An 18,677-nucleotide genomic window follows, 5' to 3' on the forward strand; every position below is an offset into this window, starting at 1 on the left:
CTGTTCACGCCCCTCTCAGCTCCAGAATTTCCATTTGGTCTATCATTTCTATTCATTCCCAATATTCTCTGTTTGGTGAAACATCATCTCATAATTTAATTCTCTGGACACGCTTCCCATGTCGAAGTCTGTGGCAAGTGCAGCCCCCAGGAAACCACAGACATTCTTCCTATTGGCTGTTCCCTGCCTTCTGCTGGCATGGCCACACGCTCATGTCTTCACGTGTGACGTAGTATTTGGTGAAAGCTGAAGATTTAAAATAATATAAAGCGCCAATCCCAGAAGTCCGATCCTATCAGCATCTCTCGCTTTGTCGCATTTGTTGCCTGTTGAGTGACTTCTCTGAATTAATTCTTCAAGATCTGTATTTTTGCCACATGTGGCCACTGAAGCTCCACTTCATTAGCTTAGTGGACAGGTAACAACTGGACAAAGACCTCCTGAGATGCCCAGGACCTTGCCGTCACATCATGGCCCTGTGGCGGCCAAACTGTGAGTGCTGAACCATGGCCTGCATGCACCCCTTCCTGCTGGTCCAGAGCCTCTGGGCTAGTGGGAGGGAAGCTCAGGTCTTACCTGAACACGTGTTGCCCTAGGAATTTGTGTGGCCTTCTAGACCCCCGGGGAATACGCTGGTGTTTTCCATGGCTCTCTGTGGACGTCCCATCTCTCAGACTTTCCTTCTCAGCTTTCTGGTGAGTCTCTTGTTTGTCCCCACTGTTATCCACACCTCAGGCCACGGCAAAGTTCATTAATTGTCTGTGACCATTTCCAACCATCACCCTTGGGGAAAAGTCTTATCTGCGGGGTCATCTCTGGACCAAGTCAAATGCTGACAGTTCTGCTAATGGGGTCTTCCAGGAAACCACGAGACAGAAACTGGGACCCTTTTCTAGGAATGCTGCTTTGGCTCCATCCAGGGGCTGACAGGCTGCTCATTTTTAGGCTACTAGACAGCTGAAGAGTGGGGGACAGACCAAGTGAAAACACCTTGTAGCTTGGTGAAGACTGGGGACAATAGAAAGCTGTGCGCCATTGGTGGGAATGAGAAATGGTGCAGCCGCCATGGAAAACAGTGTGGAGGGTCCTCAGGATTTTAGATGTGGAACCACCATCCCCACAGCCACTCCACATCCAGGTATCTACATCGAAAGGAACTGGGAGCAGGGTCTCCGAGGGATGTGTGCACACCCCTGTTCACTGTAGCATGACTCACAACGGCTAAGACAGGGAAGCACCTGAGTGCCCACTGACGGATGAATGGGCACCCATATGTGTGTACACATCGTATACTCAGCCTCAGAGAGGAGGACAATCTGCCGGCTGTTGCTACCTGGTTAGCCTTGAGGACGCTGTGCCCAGTAAGACCAGCTGGCCACAGAAGGACAAGTCCTATAGGACGCCACTTGTATGAGGTACTTAGAGGAGCCAAAATCACAGAGACTGACGGGGTGCCAGGGACCGGGAGGAACAGAAATAGGAGTCACTACTGAATGGCACTGAGGTTCAGAGTCACAAGATGAGCGAGTCCTGAGATGGATGGTGGTGATGGCCCTTCAGCAGTGGGAACGTGTTTAATACCACTGAGCTGTGCATGAAAAAACAGTCAGGATGATAGCAAACAAGACAAACACCTTAAGGCTTGCTGTTCTCACCAAGATTCAGCCAATTTTCTGGATTACAACCCAAAATAAGGAACTCTCCAAAGCCTGTTGCAGCCAGGTTCGTCTCCAGGTGCTGAAAAGGTCCGTGCAGCCACTCCTACCCGTGTTCTCACTGCTCTCACAAAGGAAAGCATTTCCAGAGGTCCTCACTCTGCCGTGTCTGCTGAGGTCTTGCCATCTTCATTTGGATGAAGGTACCATGGCTACCGCTGAGAGCGGAGGACCATGTCCATGGGAGGCAGACCCTGCCTGTAGCTACAGCCAGATGGAAGCTGGTCCCCTCCTAGGCCTGCAGCTCAGCTTCCACAGCCCCACCTCCTCAACGAAGTGGGCCTGGCAGTGTTGCCAGTCTCTCCCAGGTATGTGGGGCTATCCAGAGGCTGCAAGGTCTGTCAGGTGCAGACAGGGATGCTTGGGACAGTTTTGGGCTCACAGGGCCCCTGCAAGTCAGGCACGGTCACAGGGATCTGCCTGCAGGGGAAGCCCATTGGGCAAGGCGCCCATAGCTCGGCAAGAGAGGAGGGAAGGTGTGTGCTGTGTGGGGTTCAGCTTGCTAGCCCCGGCCCTTCTAGTGCCTTCCTGGACTGCAGAGGTGGCAAAGCTAAACCCAGGATCCAGGATTCCCAGACCCAGTTGGGCTTCACATACAAGAAGGGCTCCGAGAAACCTGGCTCCAGAGCAGAGAGGTCAAGGGTGCAAGGGAGGCAGGGGACTGGGCAGGTGGGGCCAGGCGGCCACCCTGCACACAGTCCTGGAAGTCATTCTTGGAAGGTCAGCCTTCTTAAAGGCTCTGGAAGCCACACCCTTGCTTACATTAGTCAGACTCACCCTGTGGGAGCCCTGATTGGAAACAAAGCCATGACAAGACAGGGCCAGATGGCACTCCCTGAGACTTTCACATGGGGACCTCCAAGGAGCTGCCAGGGCAAAGGCCCTGGGGTGGAACAGGCGGGATGTGTCTGTGCACATGGAGGGGGTGCTGCGACAACAAGCTGGGGAGACCCCCTGGACAGCCGGCCTGTTGCTGGACTATTCAGGCCTTCAGAACCGAGGTGGCCATTGGGAAAGTTATGTGTGCAGAGACTGTGGTGTCTGGCAAGACCGAGGCCCTTGGTAAATGTCTGGTGAGAGGGCAAATGAGCAGACAAATGTGTGCCTGTCTAACTGGCAGGATCCCCCTGGGGAGCCAGACACCAGTGCTTGAGACAGCCTGTCCCCGGGTGGGGTACCAGGCAGGCCTGTGCCACGCCTGGAGAGGGCTCTGAAAGGACCCTTGTTATACCAGACCTCAAGGGCCCCCCGCACCCCACGGGGCAGCCTGGGCTCTGGGACCCGGGCGCAGTGACACAGCCCAGGGGGTGCGGATGAGGACACAGAGCTCACCCAGCACTCCCCTGCCTGCCAGGCCTATTCTCAGCAGCCCACAAACACAGACTTCTAGAAATCCCACACAGCCCTCAAGGGCCAGTGAGAACCCACCCAACCCCACCCCTCACACTAGGTGGAAAGGACGTCACAGCTGCCCAACCTCAGCCCAGAGGCTGGCCCATCAATTGCTCATCCTTACTCTAGACTAGGTTGAGCTACAAAAGACACCTGAGTGGGGGGCAGGGATAAGGGGTGCCCACTGCTGCCATGTGGAATGGAGGGGCGGACAGGACAGCTCTGCCACTGGAGCAATGGGGGGTCTACAGAGAGCACAGTGGGTACAGACAAGGAGGTAGGGGTGCAGACAGGGAGGGTGAGGTTCAGACAGGACAGGGGTGCAGACAGGGAGGGTGGGGGTGTGGAGGCCTGAACGGCAGCCACCGTCCTGAGTCCCACTGCCTGAAACCAGCTGAGTGACTGATCAAGAAGTGACTTCCAGGAAGGGACCCTAGAATTAGAGTCAAGCAATTAATGCAGCAGCACCCGCCGGATTAACAGAACCCAATTGACAGAATGTACGTGCGTGGTCTGCAGCCCCTCCCCCACACCCAGGGGAGTAGGGCTTTGTGGTCAGGCTCACTTCTGGGCCCCCAGCACTGAGACCCAGGAGGTATTCCTCAGGGTTAATGACTGGATGGCTTTCCCTTGGCGGGGGCGGGGGCCGGGGAGCCCTCGGGGAGGCGCTGCCTAAGTCTGGAGGGACCTTTGTAGTGGGGTCTCTGTGGACAAGTGCTCCCAAAGCTCCCTCAGGGGATTCTGTGATTCTCAAAAGGAGGCAGGACCTGGCAGCTCTAGGTCAGCAGCTGAGCTGACTCCCTGCTGGCCAGGTCCCCACCTGAGGCCCAATGGAGGCCAAGGGGCCACAGGTCAACTACCTTGGCCTTCAGTTCTCCTTCCCAGGTCCCATTGTATCCCAAGAATCCCCTCAGGCAGGTCCTTGGGGGGGGGCAGTCACCACAACAAAAGTGGAGCCCCTCCCGGGGGAGCCTAAGCAAGGAAGGAGGGCCCCTGCCTGTGGGCTTCAGGCCAGGGTCCTCTGGCAGCACATCCCACTCCCCCATGCCAGGGTCCTTGAGTTGCAGAGGCTTTCCACATGGATGTGGGGGTGCTGGGATCAGAGTCCCCCATAAGATAAGATGGGGCAAGCCTGAGGCCAGGGCCACCCCTGGACAGTGCGTAAGCAAACCATGGCGGGACAGCCAGCTGCAACATGGCCCTGGGCCCATCTCCTGCTTTCTCTCCCAGAGAAAGTCCCCTGCTTCTCGAGAACAAGACACAGGTGCATGGACAGGCTTGCCTTCGCTCACATTCTCTCCAGGCGTGTGGAACTTCTCCAGAGGCTGCAAGGCCCGTCTGCCCAGGCTGGGCTCCACTCTGCATCTCCTGCCTGCGGAGGGTCACATGTGGAGGCCCATCTGTCTGCCCACAAAGCCGGGCACAGAGAGAGCTGCGCAAACATAGAACCAGGCCACTCTTTGAAAAACGTTAGTTGTTTTTCATGAAACATTATGCTATTTATGTGAATGTATTTTCATTGGTAAGCGAGTTAATATGTATTCTGAACATTTCTGTTACGATTTCAAATATGGGAAGTATTGATGGCTCTAACCACACACACGAAAGCTCTTTGGGGTTCTCAGTGATTTCTAAGAGTGTCGGGGGTCCTGAGACCAAAAAGTTTGAAAACCCCGTGTGAGGATCTGTGTTCAGCCTGAGGACCTGCAATCTGTTTGGCTACTTGGGCTGCTCTCTGCGGCTGTGTGTGTATTTGAAATACAGCTCAGGTCACTGGTCATTTGTTTTTGTTTGTGTTCTATTCCCGCTGATTCTTTTTTCTCTGTCCCTCGGTCACCACTGCCCCCCCCACCCCATCTGGAATGTTAACAGTTTCAAAAATCAGAATGCTTTCTGTTTGAGCTTAAAAGCTCCCTGAGCAGTTCTGATGAGAGCTTCCCTTCTGTTCCCAGACCCCACGATTAGGGTTCTAGAAATATTTTAATGACCATGAGCGGTGACCAGCTTTGGTCATGTCCCCCTGCCAGGCGTCCATGGAGCTCTACCCCACCGAGGGAAGTGGGGTGGGGACCCTGAGCCACCTCCCTGCCCCAGAGAGCCTTTCGTGGCTGGGACAACTCTACCCATGTGGTTCTGGCTTCCCTCTGGAGGGACAGCCTCAGGATGCCCTGGCCAGCCATGTGGACGGCAGCCGTGTGGACGCTGACGGGCTGTGTGTGCCCAAACCCAGCACCCCAGGCTAAGGGATGCCTGAACTGGGAGCCCCCACTTCTCCAGCTCATCTCCAACACAGGGAGTGACGTCAGGCCAGGAATGTGGCCCCTCGGTCCCACCCTGCCTGGAGGGTGTAATATGCTGGCACTCCCCAACCCAGCTCTCCTCCCAAGCCTCCTAGCCACGACTGTGGCAGCACCTCCCGGGAGACACTAAGCCGGGTTTGTTGGGAAAGGGGAGCGGCCCGGAGAGGAGTGGAGGGCGGGGAGGCGGGAGGGAAAGACAAAGAAAGGGGTGCGGCAAGTGGCAGGCGCCCGAGGGAGGAGAGTGACCTCAGCTCCGGAGAAGCATCTGCTCGGCATCAGAGAGAGGGCGGACGGCACTGAAGGAGCCCCTTCTCTCCCTCTCCCCGTCTGAGCTTCGGCTCTCGCGCCGTGGCTGGCTGGGGGCTGTCCTGGGTGTAAATTAGAGCTCTGGGCTCTGGACTCCCGCAGGGATCATTCGCTGCCACAGACCAGCCGCCAGCCCTCCCGCCACTCCTGCTGGGTGAGTAGGTGTGTGAGGGGGATGCTCCCCTGTCCCCATCTGGAGGCGCTGGGCCTCCTGGCACTTTCCTGGGCCCAGCAGCCCGCAGCACCAGGAAGCCTGCGTTTGCTGGGGTCATCCCAGGCACCGCGTGCCTGAAGTGCACCCTCCAGATTCCCCCGACTCAGGGATGCTGCCCCCAGCATCACCCCCCTTCCCCTCCATCCCTCCTCTCCCCTGCATGGCTGAGACCAAGCCCGGACTTCGAATCTGCTGGGCTTGGGATCCAAGTGTAACCTGACCCGGCTAGGCTTTCAGGGATGGGGCGGGGTCCCCCTCCAGCCTGATCTGGATGATCTGGGGGTGAGAAGGCATAGGTGGGGAACCCTGCACTCCAGGAGGTCCTTGCCTCTGCCCCCTCCCCAGGGACCTGCGGTGCCAGCTGGTAGAGCTCTCCCTCTGCTCCTAGGTCATGGGAGCCCCAAGTCACGCCACCACCTGGGGCAGGGCCCTCTGGGCTGTCCTCCTGACCACACTTGGCTCTGTGGCCAGCCAGCCGCTGGGGGGAGAGTCTGTCTGCACAGCCCGGCCCCTGGCCAAGTACAGCATCACCTTCACGGGCAAGTGGAGCCAGACAGCATTCCCCAAGCAGTACCCCCTGTTCCGGCCCCCTGCACAGTGGTCCTCCCTGCTGGGTAAGTGCAGCGGTGCTGTCCGGTCCCGCCCAACCCGCGGTGACCCTCGCCCCACCCCAGCGCTGCACCGCACTTCCCCGTGGGCAGGGTGGGCGCGCTCATCCCGCTTCATGCAGTGCCAGAAATCTCTGCTGCGCACGTCCTTCCGGGCTTGGGCCCTGCCCCGGGAACATGCGCCCCTCGGCCGGCGGCTCACACGCCCCCTCGCGCGCAGGGGCAGCGCACAGCTCCGACTACAGCTTGTGGAGGAAGAACCAGTATGTCAGCGACGGGCTCAGGGACTTTGCGGAGCGGGGCGAGGCCTGGGCCCTGATGCGGGAGATGGAGGCGGCCGGAGAGAAGCTGCAGAGCGTGCACGAGGTGTTCTCGGCGCCCGCCGTGCCCAGCGGCACCGGACAGACGTCCGCGGAGCTGGAGGCCCACTCGCGACACTCGCTGGTGAGCCGGGCGGCGGTGGGGGAAGGAGGGGGGCCGCGGCTGCCTGGCTAAGCGCCCGCACTCCCCCCAGGTGTCCTTCGTGGTCCGCATCGTTCCCAGCCCGGACTGGTTTGTGGGCGTGGACAGTCTGGACCTATGCGACGGGGACCGCTGGAGGGAGCAGGTTGCTGTGGATCTTTACCCGTACGACGCAGGGACCGACAGCGGCTTTACCTTCTCCTCCCCCAACTTCGCGACCATCCCGCAGGACACGGTGACGGAGGTAAGGGGAGACGGAGGGTAGGGGATGATGGAGGGGAGGGACCAGAGGTCCCCGCGAACAGGTGGCTCTCAGGTTAGTGCGCCGCCTCGTCCCGGACCTCAAGACGCAGGTCTGCACGCGGCAGCTCTTCAGGGCGGAGGGCCTAGGCTGCGCACCAGACTGCCGGGGAGGACCCTGCGGCCCCACCAGGAGACCCCGCCCCGAAACCCCTCCCCGCGGCCCCACCTGCAGACCACGCCCCGCGGCCCCGCCCCATGCGTGCTCACGTAGGCCGCCGGGTGTCGCCTGGCAGCCGGGGATAAGGATGCTCTCTCCGCAGATAACCTCCTCCTCTCCCAGCCACCCTGCAAACTCCTTCTACTACCCCCGGCTGAAGTCCCTGCCCCCCATCGCCAGAGTGACCTTGGTGCGACTCCGGCATAACCCCAGGGCCTTCGTCCCGCCCGCCCCAGGCCCTGTGGGCGCTGGCGGGAGCAATGAGATCGTGGACAGCGTCTCAGGTGAGCGCGTTGGCGCCCCGCCGCCAGGACCCCTGCAAGCTCTGGCCGCAGCACGGCCATCCTGGGCACCAGGGAGGCCCTGATGGCCCGCGGGCTGCAGTGGGGAGAAGCACCTCTCGGGTTTGCAGGCCACACAGGGACCCGTGACAGGGCAGCTGTCAATACTGACCCCCGTGAGTGAGGTCCTTCTGTCCCACCTGTGCAATAGTCCTTAATGGCGAGTGGCCACCACATTGAAACAGGAAAGGACACTCAGGGCCAGAAACTGTCCCAAAGGGACCTCTTTGAGGAGTCAGTGACACCTCCACACACTCTGCTTCCCAAGGCCACACTGGTAACCTGCTCCCCATGGGGGCCAGTGGTCCAGGGACCACACCCCTCCGTGTCTACCCACTCCAGTGATTCCCCCAGGGGAGTCCCCCATCCAGCTATGGCAGAGCTGGGAAAGGTGCTCCCTCCCAAGCCAGCTCCTGGGTGTAATGTGCCCTCATGGCTAATGGGGGCCGTGGGGGAGGGAGAGGTGGCGGGGCAGGTGGTGTTAGGGTGTGCAAGGGGCTGACTCAAACAAGCCAGAGGCTGTGTGAAGAAAGACAGGGGCCTGGGTGTTGGGCATAGGACGCTGTGGGCTCTAGGGTTCCCCGGGTTCAGCATCGGATGCCAAGGGCTCTGAGGTTTAACCCTCCCCTTAGGAAGCTGGGGCCCCTGGGTGTTCGGAGCTCTTAGTGCAGCACAATGGGGATTTGGGGAGATGTGGGTTTTGGCTGACCAGTGAACTCTTGTACATTTGCCCAGGAGTGAGTGGTAAAGCAGGCCCCCGTCAGTGGCGTCCCCGCGTGTGACCTGTATCACAGCTGATGGTCAGGACACCACTGAATGGATCCCTCTCTGTTCCTCTCCCCTGCCCCCTGGCAGAAGGGACAGTGGGGGTCCAGCCGTGAGCAGGAGTGGGGGTCTGAAACACAGAGCCCCCTGCCAGCCCAGCTGCATCAGAGCAGGCCCCTCCCCTGGCCTCCTGGCCCCCGCTGCCAGAGCTGGCATCCCGGAGTCCCCCATGAGGGGGAGTCCCTGGAGGTGTCTCAGTGGGGGGTTGCAGGCGGTGTGATTGGCGGTCTTGCAACGGGCTCTAAGGCATGCTGATAAATCCCCGATCCTTGTGATGCCCACGTGGGGCTGGTCTTGTACAAGAGACACACCTGCTCACAGGCCTCTCTTGTGTTCGGTCCAGTTGCAGAAACACCGCTGGACTGCGAGGTCTCCCTGTGGTCATCCTGGGGGCTGTGTGCAGGTCCATGTGGGAAGCTGGGAGCCAAGAGCAGGACTCGCTACATCCGCATGCAGCCTGCCAACCACGGGGCACCCTGCCCCGAGCTCGAAGAGGAGGCCGAGTGCGTCCCTGACAACTGTGTCTGAGACCAGAGCCCTGCAGGCCCTCCACCACTCGTGGTGGCTGAGCCTGGTGGTTCAGTGGACCACGTGGGGCTTTGTCCACCACCTCTCTGAGCTCTGGTGCTGACCAACCCCCCCCACACACAGATGGGTCTCCAGTGGCTGGATGGAGCAGAACCCCGGGGGAGGCACCTCCTTTCAACGAGCTCTCCCCTCGGGCACCCAGTCGTGGGACCCGCTCTCCTGGGGGAGTTCAGCCCTGAGGTTACATTGCGCTCCACTCTACTTCCTGCTGGTCGGAGGTCGTCTTGCGTGTGGACTGCGTGTCCACAGGGCCCACAGCATCCACGGGTCCACCCACAGGAGAGCTGCACACCCAGCCCCAGGAGCCCCAGGCTACCGCGGATATGAAATACCTTGGACCTGCTGTCCCTGGGGGCACCAGTGCCCACAGGCCGAGACTGCCCTGGACAGGTCACATAGGTCAGGTAGATAAAGGAGAACAGGCTCTGACACCTCGCCTTGGCATTGTCACATGACCCATCTCCTTTCACTTGAATAAAGACTGTTTCCTGACCTCAGGGGCCCTTGTCTTGCATTTCTTGGCAGGGCCCCGGGAGGGCCACTGTCCCACCCCAAATAGGGTCTCCCCTGCCTGGAGGGCATGCCAAGATTCCTGGAAGGACACTGGGCAGCCTCTGACTAGCGCGAAGGAGGTGTTCACACACACCCAGCACGCGGGGGGCTGCTGGCAGGACTAGTGGGGACTTCAGAGGAACAGCGAGGCCATGTGCAGCCACCCACAGCTGTTCCCCAAGGCCGGCCGTTCCCTGCGCCTGGCCACTGACTGCCAAGCCCCACCGCCTCATACAGCTTCCCTGAGGGCTCACTGTTCCTCTCTCCGGGCCCTTGTCTGAGGTCAGGGGTCCCCACCTCACCCACCAGCATGGATCCCATGGGAGTCTCTGAGCCCTGGGCTGGGCTGGCCACTCAGAGAAAGACCAGGAGATAGGGAAAGCCTCCTCTCTATTTCTAGAACATTCTTCCACCTGCTTGGACACATGCAGAATCAGATCCAACAACTACCCCCTCCCATCTTCTGTCCAGGGCAGTCAGTGGCCCTCTCCCACCCACCTCCCCCACCCTTGTCCACCACCCTCTCAATGTCCCTGCTGATATCTGCTTACTTCCATACAGAGACCCCTCTCATCTCTGCTTCTCTGTTTTCTCTGACACCTCTCCCACCCACTCTCTTGAGGGGCAGTCTCGGGTCCTCACATGCTCTAGACCTGCTGAGGAGCCATCCACACCTTATAGAAGCAGCTCATGCAGGACACTATACCCAGCCTCGGACACATCCAGGGCCATCCCTCTCTTGTCCTTTACTTGGTCATTCTTAGCAGCCAGTGTCTTCCCCTCCTATCTTGAGGGTCGTTTCTCTTGGCCTCCCTTTCCCCGTCATGTCCTCCTGCTCCTATGTCTACTTCCACCCACTCGCCTAGGAAGGACTCTCCCCATTTCTGGTTCCCAGTGTCTCCCTCCACACGGGACTCCCTACTTTGCTGCCGTGGGGGGGGCTCCATGTCCCCTGCACTGCTGCACCCAGGGTCCACGCTCCTTGTTCTTTGGCCTCTCCCTCTCAGCAACCCCTCCCCCACCCGCCTACCCTCCCAACATGTCCCCGCTGGATAGGCCGTTCTCCTTCCCCATCTCTTCTGATGGAGCTCCTCTATCCTGGACACCCCTCCACACTGTGCTCCTACACTGCCCCGATACTCCTCCCCACTGCTCTCCTTCATCCACCCCCCGATGCCCCTCCCCACGGCTCCCCTTTACCCCGCTAACCCTCCCCATGACCACCACCCCACACCCCTCCCCACAGCTCCCCTCCACCCCCTGACACCCCTCCCCACAGCTCTCCTCCACGTCCCCCCCCCACCCCTTCCCGTGAGCTTGATCTCAGGCCCCTCCTCCCTATATTGTTGCTAACCTCCTTGTACCCATTCCTCTCTCCAGAAGAGATGTTTGTCCCCAGTGGTCACCTTGACCTTGGAAGCAGTGAAAGAGCAGCTTGTGACCCTTTATCCCCCATCAGGACATAGACTTTCAGCCAGCACCTCGGGTATGTCCTGCCCAACAGACTGGGGGCTGTAGCCTAGGAGAAGAGACTCACCTGAAAGATGTTCTCAGCAGATGGTCCCTGAGGGCCTCTAAACACATCACCTCAGGGCACAGCTGAGATAACTCATGACACCTCGCTTTCCAGGGCTGGGGTGCCCACCTGTGCTCCTCACTGAGAGCCCAGAAGGACCTGGAACATGCAAGAAGGCCCAGCCCCCTCGCTGCCATGCCTCAGCCTCCCACAGGCTTGCCTTTCCGCCTTCCAGGGGAGCCCCGCTCTGGGTAGACTCCTTGGGAGTGCTGGAAGCAGACATTTCGGTCTGTCGGCTCAGGCACACAGCGTTCCCATGGGCAGCAGTGGGCACAGTAGGCCCCTGGCAAATAGCCTGGGGTGAAGGGCGTGCACTTGGCCGCGGTCCGCACAGCGCAGCCCGGGCATAAGGCACAGCCGCCGCACGCCTGCTAAATGAATGAATGGAGAGCTCAGTCATCTCTGTTTCTCTTCCAAGAGACCTGATCCTGAGCCCCTGCAAATACTAGACCAACCAAGACTTCTTCCAGACACGTGTGATACGTGTGCATCACGGAGTGACTGAGGGCAGGAAGCCGGCAGTTCCTTTGGGGCCGTAGCAAGAACCAGCAGGAGCTGGGCTCTTGCAGGAAGCTCTGCTGGCCAGGGTGCCTTTAGCCTGGGGTGTCTGAGGCATTTCCCGGCACCGGCCCAGAGTGGGGCTGGCCCTTCAGGGGCCCACCCTCTCTTGCATTTGGATCTGTGTAGCAAATGAGGCCATTCCTCAGTAGAAGCCCATACTCACACGGGCATGAGGCTGGAAAACCCCTAATTATAGGCTTTGCTTGGAGAGTCCTGCGCTGGTGATGCCCTGAGCACAAGTCTTCCCAAGACCTCACTGTGGACTCGGGGCTCAAACACTCACCATATAGTATGGACTCACCCTCAGAACTCACCAATCACATGAGGAAAGCCAGCAAACCACAGAATCAAAGCCAGGAAGTCACATATGGGATGATCTGGGAATAGGACATGACTAAGCCTGTTGACTGTGTGATCCGAAACTGCACTCAAAACCCTAAGTACAGAGCGTCCGGGAGGCTCTGTCAGTCAAATGTCTACCTTGGGCTCAGGTCATGATCTCAGGGTCCTGGATCAAGTCCTGCATCAGGCTTCCTGCTCAGGGGGAGCCTGCTTCTCCCCTGCTCATGTTCTCTCTGTCTCTCTCAAATAAATAGGTAAACTCTTTCAAAAAAGAAGGCCTCAGGAGTGTACTGCAGACCTGAGCACCTGGCCTGACCACAAACCTCAACCTGAGAAGCTGGACTGGGTGCCCCAGTCAGGGACAAGACCGTGTACTGTCTGCAGGGGCTAGAGGGTCCTGTTGGAGCTCCAGCCAGGGGGCGGGGCAGAGCTGGTGTGTGGGGGGGTGCTGCAGCTCCCAGCCCCTTCCCTCCTTCAGGAGCATGGCGGTGCATAGGGCCGCTGGGGGTGACGAGCATCACTCTTTGGGGCCAGAACATTTACTGCCCCGAGATGCTCCAGACTCCAGAGCACAAGCCAACTTGGAGGGGTCTCAGCAGAAGACACGCCGGAGCCAGCACCCTGCAGATGGCCCCCCAGAGGGTGCGCAGGCCCTGCAGCCGGCTTAGAACCCTGGCTGGGTTAGGCACTGAGATTTAAGGGGTGCGGGATAAAGCCGTATATAGAACCTACATCAGATGCCGGTGCTGCTGGGCTGGGGCGTGAGCTGCTCCTTTCAGAGGGCAACCAGAGACACCCTCACTGACCAGCCCACCTCTGAACAAAGCTTGACGGAGGAGGAGCCCGTGGTGACCAGGGATGAGTGTCCCAGTAGGGTATCAGCTAGAGGTGCAGGCCCTGCCATGTCAGGGGGACGGCCAGGAGGCGGAGGTGGGGCCCAGAGAGGGGGCACCAGCAGGAGGTCTACTGGGCGGGCATTGAGGGAGTGTCCGCTGCTGGTGACGGGAATCCTGTGAAGAGAAAATAACTTGTCAGTGCATGCTTGTTTCAGAGCAGCATGGAGGGGGCCAAGGGTAGGAGAAGGAAGAGAGTGAGTGGCCCCTGCTCAAACCCAAAGAGAGGACAGCGGGGGCCATGGAGATATGGTCAAAATGGTAAGAAGTGGGTAAAATGGATAAATGGATGAAGTCCGAGTTCATTTTGACGTAAAGGCAAGAGAGAGTTGCTCATAGAGCAGCATCTAAGTCTATGCCCAGGGACATCCACCTCAAGCCCTGCCTCACTCACAGCATGAAGTTCAGATAGGTCTGGTCCTGCTGGGTCAACTTGGAGAGGGGGAGGGGCAGGGGCCGGATTCATTCCTGAGATCCAGGGGCTCCTTTACTGCTGTTATGCTGAAGGATGAGGGACATTGGAGCAGATGAGGGGGTCCCAGCCCCTGTGTTGACCACTGTAGGTCTCCCACATGGGCGAGACCTGTGTATGCTGATTCCTGGGGGATGGCTGGCAGGGCCCCGCCGGTGTCAGGACCAGGAGCCTGCATGTTGAGGATGGGGAGGGGGCTCATGAGAATCAATCCACTTGTTTAGCCTCCACAGGCAGGTGACGGGCGTGGGCTGAGAGGTCAGATGGATCTTCCCAGTAGAGAGGGCAGACTGAAAACTCAAACCTAACTCCACTCTTGCCCAAACGCCACCAAAATTACAGAAAAGGCATGTCAGGTGCTTATACGGGGCTGCCCAGGCACTCGGGGGCACATCTTCCCCCCCACACACCTTCACCTTAAACTCCAGGTGAATGCATCCGTCTGAGACCCCCGCCCTTTTCCTAAGAGGAGGAGAGAACTCCCACTCCCTCCACCACTTGCCCCAATAAGTAAACAAAACACCTGGCTGGTCCTGGAGCAAAGAGGAGTTGGTGTCCAAGGAAGTGAGCCTGGGAGCAGCTGGAAAAGGCAGGGCTCTCGGAGTTAACCCCCTGAGCTGCGGCCCTGGCAGAGTCAGGGGGAGCCCGGAGTGCTTCCGTGCTGAGCGGGCCTTGAGGGTGGCGGCAGCTGTCCCTTGACCCCTCGGATCTCTCTGCAGGAAGCTTCGCAGCTCTGTGTGTGGGTCTCAGGCCTCCTGCCCACCGAGTCAAGCAATGAGGGCAACGCAAAAAACCACCAATTAAATAAGAAAACAATTCACTATGGAAAATTAGCAGGAAAAAGGGCCCATCTTATCATTCAGATAAGATCATAGATAATGAAAGTGTCTGAAAAGGAGCATAAAGCGGGTTAGAGAGAGTGGGATGCAATGGGAAATAATCAGATCAATCTGGAAAGAAAGGACTGGGGTGGGGGGCTACAGCGCCAGTCCCCCGGCCCAAGAGCTGAGGGAGGCACAGCTGGGGAAAGACTTAGTGACTTAGTGACCTGGGGGCTCAGCCAGGGCTGTCGGCCAGCACCCACACACAGACGAACAGACAGAAAATGGCAAAGATACACGGAAGGTAGAAGGAGTGGCTCTGGGATATTTTCAATGATATACTCTAAAGGATGTGATGTCCCAGAACTTGCTAAAATACAGAGGTACCTCCAGACCCAGCGAGCACAGCATGTCTCCAGCAGACCAGCTGAAAGCCGTCCAGGTCCACATGTACCCATGGATGTGCTAAGCTCCATACAAGAGATCTTCAAAGGACACAGCAGAGCAGGACAGCGTCGGTCGGAGTGACAGGAACTTCTTGACAGCAGCAAAGGGAATCAGAAGGCAGTCAAGGAGTACTTCTAACATGTTGAGAGAATGGAAGTTTGTATATGTCCTCAGGCTAACAAAAAACGAGAAGTCTCGTACCATGAGAACAGCCCTGAAGGAAATTCTCAGGGAGGAGCACGCCCTAGTTCTAGCCTCAGAAACTGCTCAGAAGCAATGTCACGCAGTAGAAACAAACAGCCTTTACCTCACGCACTCATGTTAAGGGGCCAGAGCAAGGAGCCAGAAGACAAGGGGACAACGGCAGGGTGTGGCGCATCTGTGAGGGGAGAACCTGGCTCTGACCTGGGCAAAGGCTGCAGGGGCAGAGTGTGTTGGGTGTAACTACGTTGGACCCTGAATCTCCTGAAGGCTTGCAACCTCCGGGGAGGCTTGGATGGCAAATTATGGCTTACTGGGTCATTGACAGCTCTCAGCACTAGAGCAGCTTCCCAGGCCCACCACCGGGGCACATGCTTCAGGAGCAGCAGGCACAGGGTTTCAGGAAACAGGGTGGGCAAAAAGACCCTGTCCTGGAATACTGGGGATATGTTCTGTGACAGCTGATTGCTGCTCCTAGTTACAAAGGTGCAGACACAGAGGTGGCACCACTGTGGTTGTCCCCTGCCCTGCCCCCCACTGAAAAACCCTCCCTCTCCAGCTGATGTACCCTCCAGAGAATTTGAAAGGTGAGCACACTTTTCTCCTCACTCCGCCTTTATTTTTCACCTTTTTCTTCTTTGGGAAGCTAAATAGTAAAGACAAGGACATTCAAAAGCAATTGCATATATAAGGGAAATTAGGAAATGACCACACATGTCCAGGGAAAGTCTTGAAAAGACCTAGGAAGATGTCGAGTTACCCTCAGCTGGATCCTCAGCACAGAGACAGCCTATGGCAATCAAAGAAAAAACCTAGGGGTGCCTGGGTGGCTCAATCAGTTAAGCATCTGACTCTTGATCTCAGCTCAGGTCTTAATCTCAGGTCTTAATCAGGGTAATGAGTTCAAGCCCTGTGTTGGGTTCCAAATTGGGGGAACCTATTTAATTAAAAAAAAAAGAAAGAAAGAAAGAAAAAAAAGGAAGGAAAGAAAGGAAGAAAGCAAGAAAGAAAAAACATAAACCTTGGGGAACAGGGAGAATCTGATTTTCAGAGTTGCCACATTATTATATTCAAAGGTCCAATGTTCAACAAAAAATTGCAAAGCATACAAAGACACAGGGAAATATGGCCCAATCAAAGGAAAAAAGTAAACCAACAGGAACTGCCTCTTGAAAAAAGTCTAATGGCAAACATAATAGAAAAAGACTTTAGGGCGCCTGGGTGGCTCAGTGGGTTAAGCCGCTGCCTTCGGCTCAGGTCATGATCTCAGGGTCCTGGGATCGAGTCCTGCATTGGGCTCTCTGCTCAGCAAGGAGCCTGCTTCCTCCTCTCTCTCTCTGCCTGCCTCTCTGCCTACTTGTAATCTCTGTCTGTCAAATAAGTAAATAAAATCTTAAAAAAAAAAAAAAAGAAAAAGACTTTAGAACAATGGCTTTGAAGATGCTTGAAGAACTAGATCAGACTCCCTTCTTATCTGTAATTACTTACATGTAAATGGATTAAATTCTTAAAAGACAGAGACTGGCAGAATCTATAAAAACACCTGATCCAACCATAGGTTGTCTACAAGAGACTCACTTGAGATCCAAAGACACAGATAGACTGAAAGGAAAGGATGGGAAAACATACTACATGCAAAGAGTGACCAGAGGAGAGCAGCTGTGGCCACACTAACATCAGACAAAACAGACTTAAATTTGAAAATGGTTATGAGGGACAAAGGACAGTATACACTAATAACATTTCAGTATAAGAAAACATAACAATTATAAACATTTATACACCCAGTGACAGACCATCAAACTATATGAAGCAAAAACTGATGGAATTGAAAGGAGAAATTGCCAGCAGTACAGTAACAGTTGGAAATGTCAGTCCTCTGCTCTCAGTAGAGGATGAATAGCCAGACTGAAGATAAGTAAGGGCACAGAGGACTTGCCCCAAGCAGCCAGCCAGATGCAGCAGACACAGAGAGCCCCTGCCCAGCAACAGCCCCACATACATTCTCCTCACTCACAGTCGGGACAGACCACCTGGGAGTCCACGTGGTTAGTCTCAGTAGTATTTAAAAGGTAGATATCATACAAAGTGTTTTCTTTGGCCACAATAGGATGAAGGTAGAAATCAGGAACAGAAGGAAAATGCAACATTCACAAATTTGTCAAAATTAAGTAACACCTCTTAAATCAATTGATCAAAGAAGAAATCACAAGAAAATTAGAAAATATTTAGAAACAAATGAAGATGAAAAATCTTCAGCACAGCAGAACTATGGAATGCAGTGAAAGCAATTCTAAGAGTCAGGGGAAATTCATAGCTATAAACACATTTAAAAACAGAAAAGATTTTAAATCAGCAATCCAAGTTTACTACTTAATGAACTAGGAAGAAAAGAATAGACTACACCCAAAACTAGTGGAAGGAAGAAAATTATAAAGATGAAAATGGAGATAAACAAAATAGAGAAGGGGAAAGCAGTAAAGAAAATCCATAAACAAAAAGCTACTTCCTTGAAAAGATCATCAAAGTTGACAGACCTTTATCTATATGGGCTAAGAAAAAAAAGAGAGACTCGATTACTAAAAGCAGAAATGAAGTGGGAACATTATCACCGATTCTATAGAAATAAAAAGGATTGTCAGAGAGTACTGTGAACCGTTGTACACCAGCAAACAGGAAAACTTAGATAAGTGGACAAATTCCTGGAAACACAGAATCTACCAAGACTGCATCACGGAGACACAGAAAGTGTCCTTTCTGGTAAGGAGACTGAACCAGTAATCAGAAATCCCCAACAGAGCAAAGCCCAGGACCGGACAACTTCACAGGTGAATTCTACCACTTACAGAAGAATTAACACCAATTCTTCCCCAACTTTTCCCAAAAACTGAAGGGGAGAGAAACTTCCCAGCTCATTCTATGGGCCCAGCCTTACCTTGATATCGAAGTTGGACAGAGACATTGTAGGAAAAGAAAACGATCGACCAACATCCATGATGAGCACAGATGCAAAAATCCTCCATGAAATACTAGCAAACAGAATTCAGCAGCGTGTTACAAGGACTATATACCACGACCAAGTGGGTATTTCTTTTTTTTTTTAAGATTTTATTTATTTATTTGACAGATGGAGATCACAAGTAGGCAGAGAGGCAGGCAGAGAGAGAGAGGAAAGGAAGCAAGCTCCCTGCTGAGCAGAGAGCCCGATGTGGGGCTCGATCCCAGGATCCTGAGATCATGACCCGAGCCGAAGGCAGCGGCTTAACCCACTGAGCCACCCAGGTGCCCCCCAAGTGGGTATTTCTGAAATGGAACTGTGGTTCAACATACAAAAACTGATCAAGGTAATGTGTCCCAACAACAGGATGGAGAAGGGAACTACATGATCATCTCAACTGATGCAGGTCTGCAAAGCATTTGACAAAATTCAGATTTTTGTAGAAAAGTATTCGACTAAATTTAATGATAAAAACACTCAACAAACTAGGAACAGACAGGAACTGCCTCCACATGAGAAGAGCCGTGGATGAAAACCTAGAGGAAACATCACTAATGGTGAAAGACTGGAAGCGTTTTCTCAACAAAGAGAAACAAGGCAAGG

The 18,677-nt window shown here is 55.7% G+C and overlaps 1 protein-coding gene across 2 annotated transcripts; it reads left to right on the forward strand.

Moving 5' to 3' along the window:
* The first annotated feature begins 5,607 nt into the window (after positions 1–5,607).
* Positions 5,608–9,708, forward strand: LOC131827237 (spondin-2). 2 transcript variants are annotated; one of them, XM_059167415.1, is made up of 6 exons: positions 5,608–5,875; positions 6,316–6,541; positions 6,756–6,979; positions 7,050–7,241; positions 7,561–7,741; positions 8,967–9,708. In XM_059167415.1, the coding sequence occupies exons 2-6, from the start codon at positions 6,319–6,321 to the stop codon at positions 9,149–9,151; spliced, it is 1,005 nt and encodes a 334-aa protein (XP_059023398.1). In that variant the 5' UTR covers positions 5,608–5,875; positions 6,316–6,318; the 3' UTR covers positions 9,152–9,708. The 2 variants fall into 2 exon arrangements, with proteins under 2 accessions (XP_059023398.1, XP_059023388.1); XM_059167405.1 differs by having other exon boundaries at positions 5,609–5,867.
* Positions 9,709–18,677: the final 8,969 nt, after the last annotated feature.

This window comes from Mustela lutreola, chromosome 1 (genome assembly GCF_030435805.1).
Source record: "Mustela lutreola isolate mMusLut2 chromosome 1, mMusLut2.pri, whole genome shotgun sequence".
NCBI lineage: Eukaryota > Metazoa > Chordata > Mammalia > Carnivora > Mustelidae > Mustela > Mustela lutreola.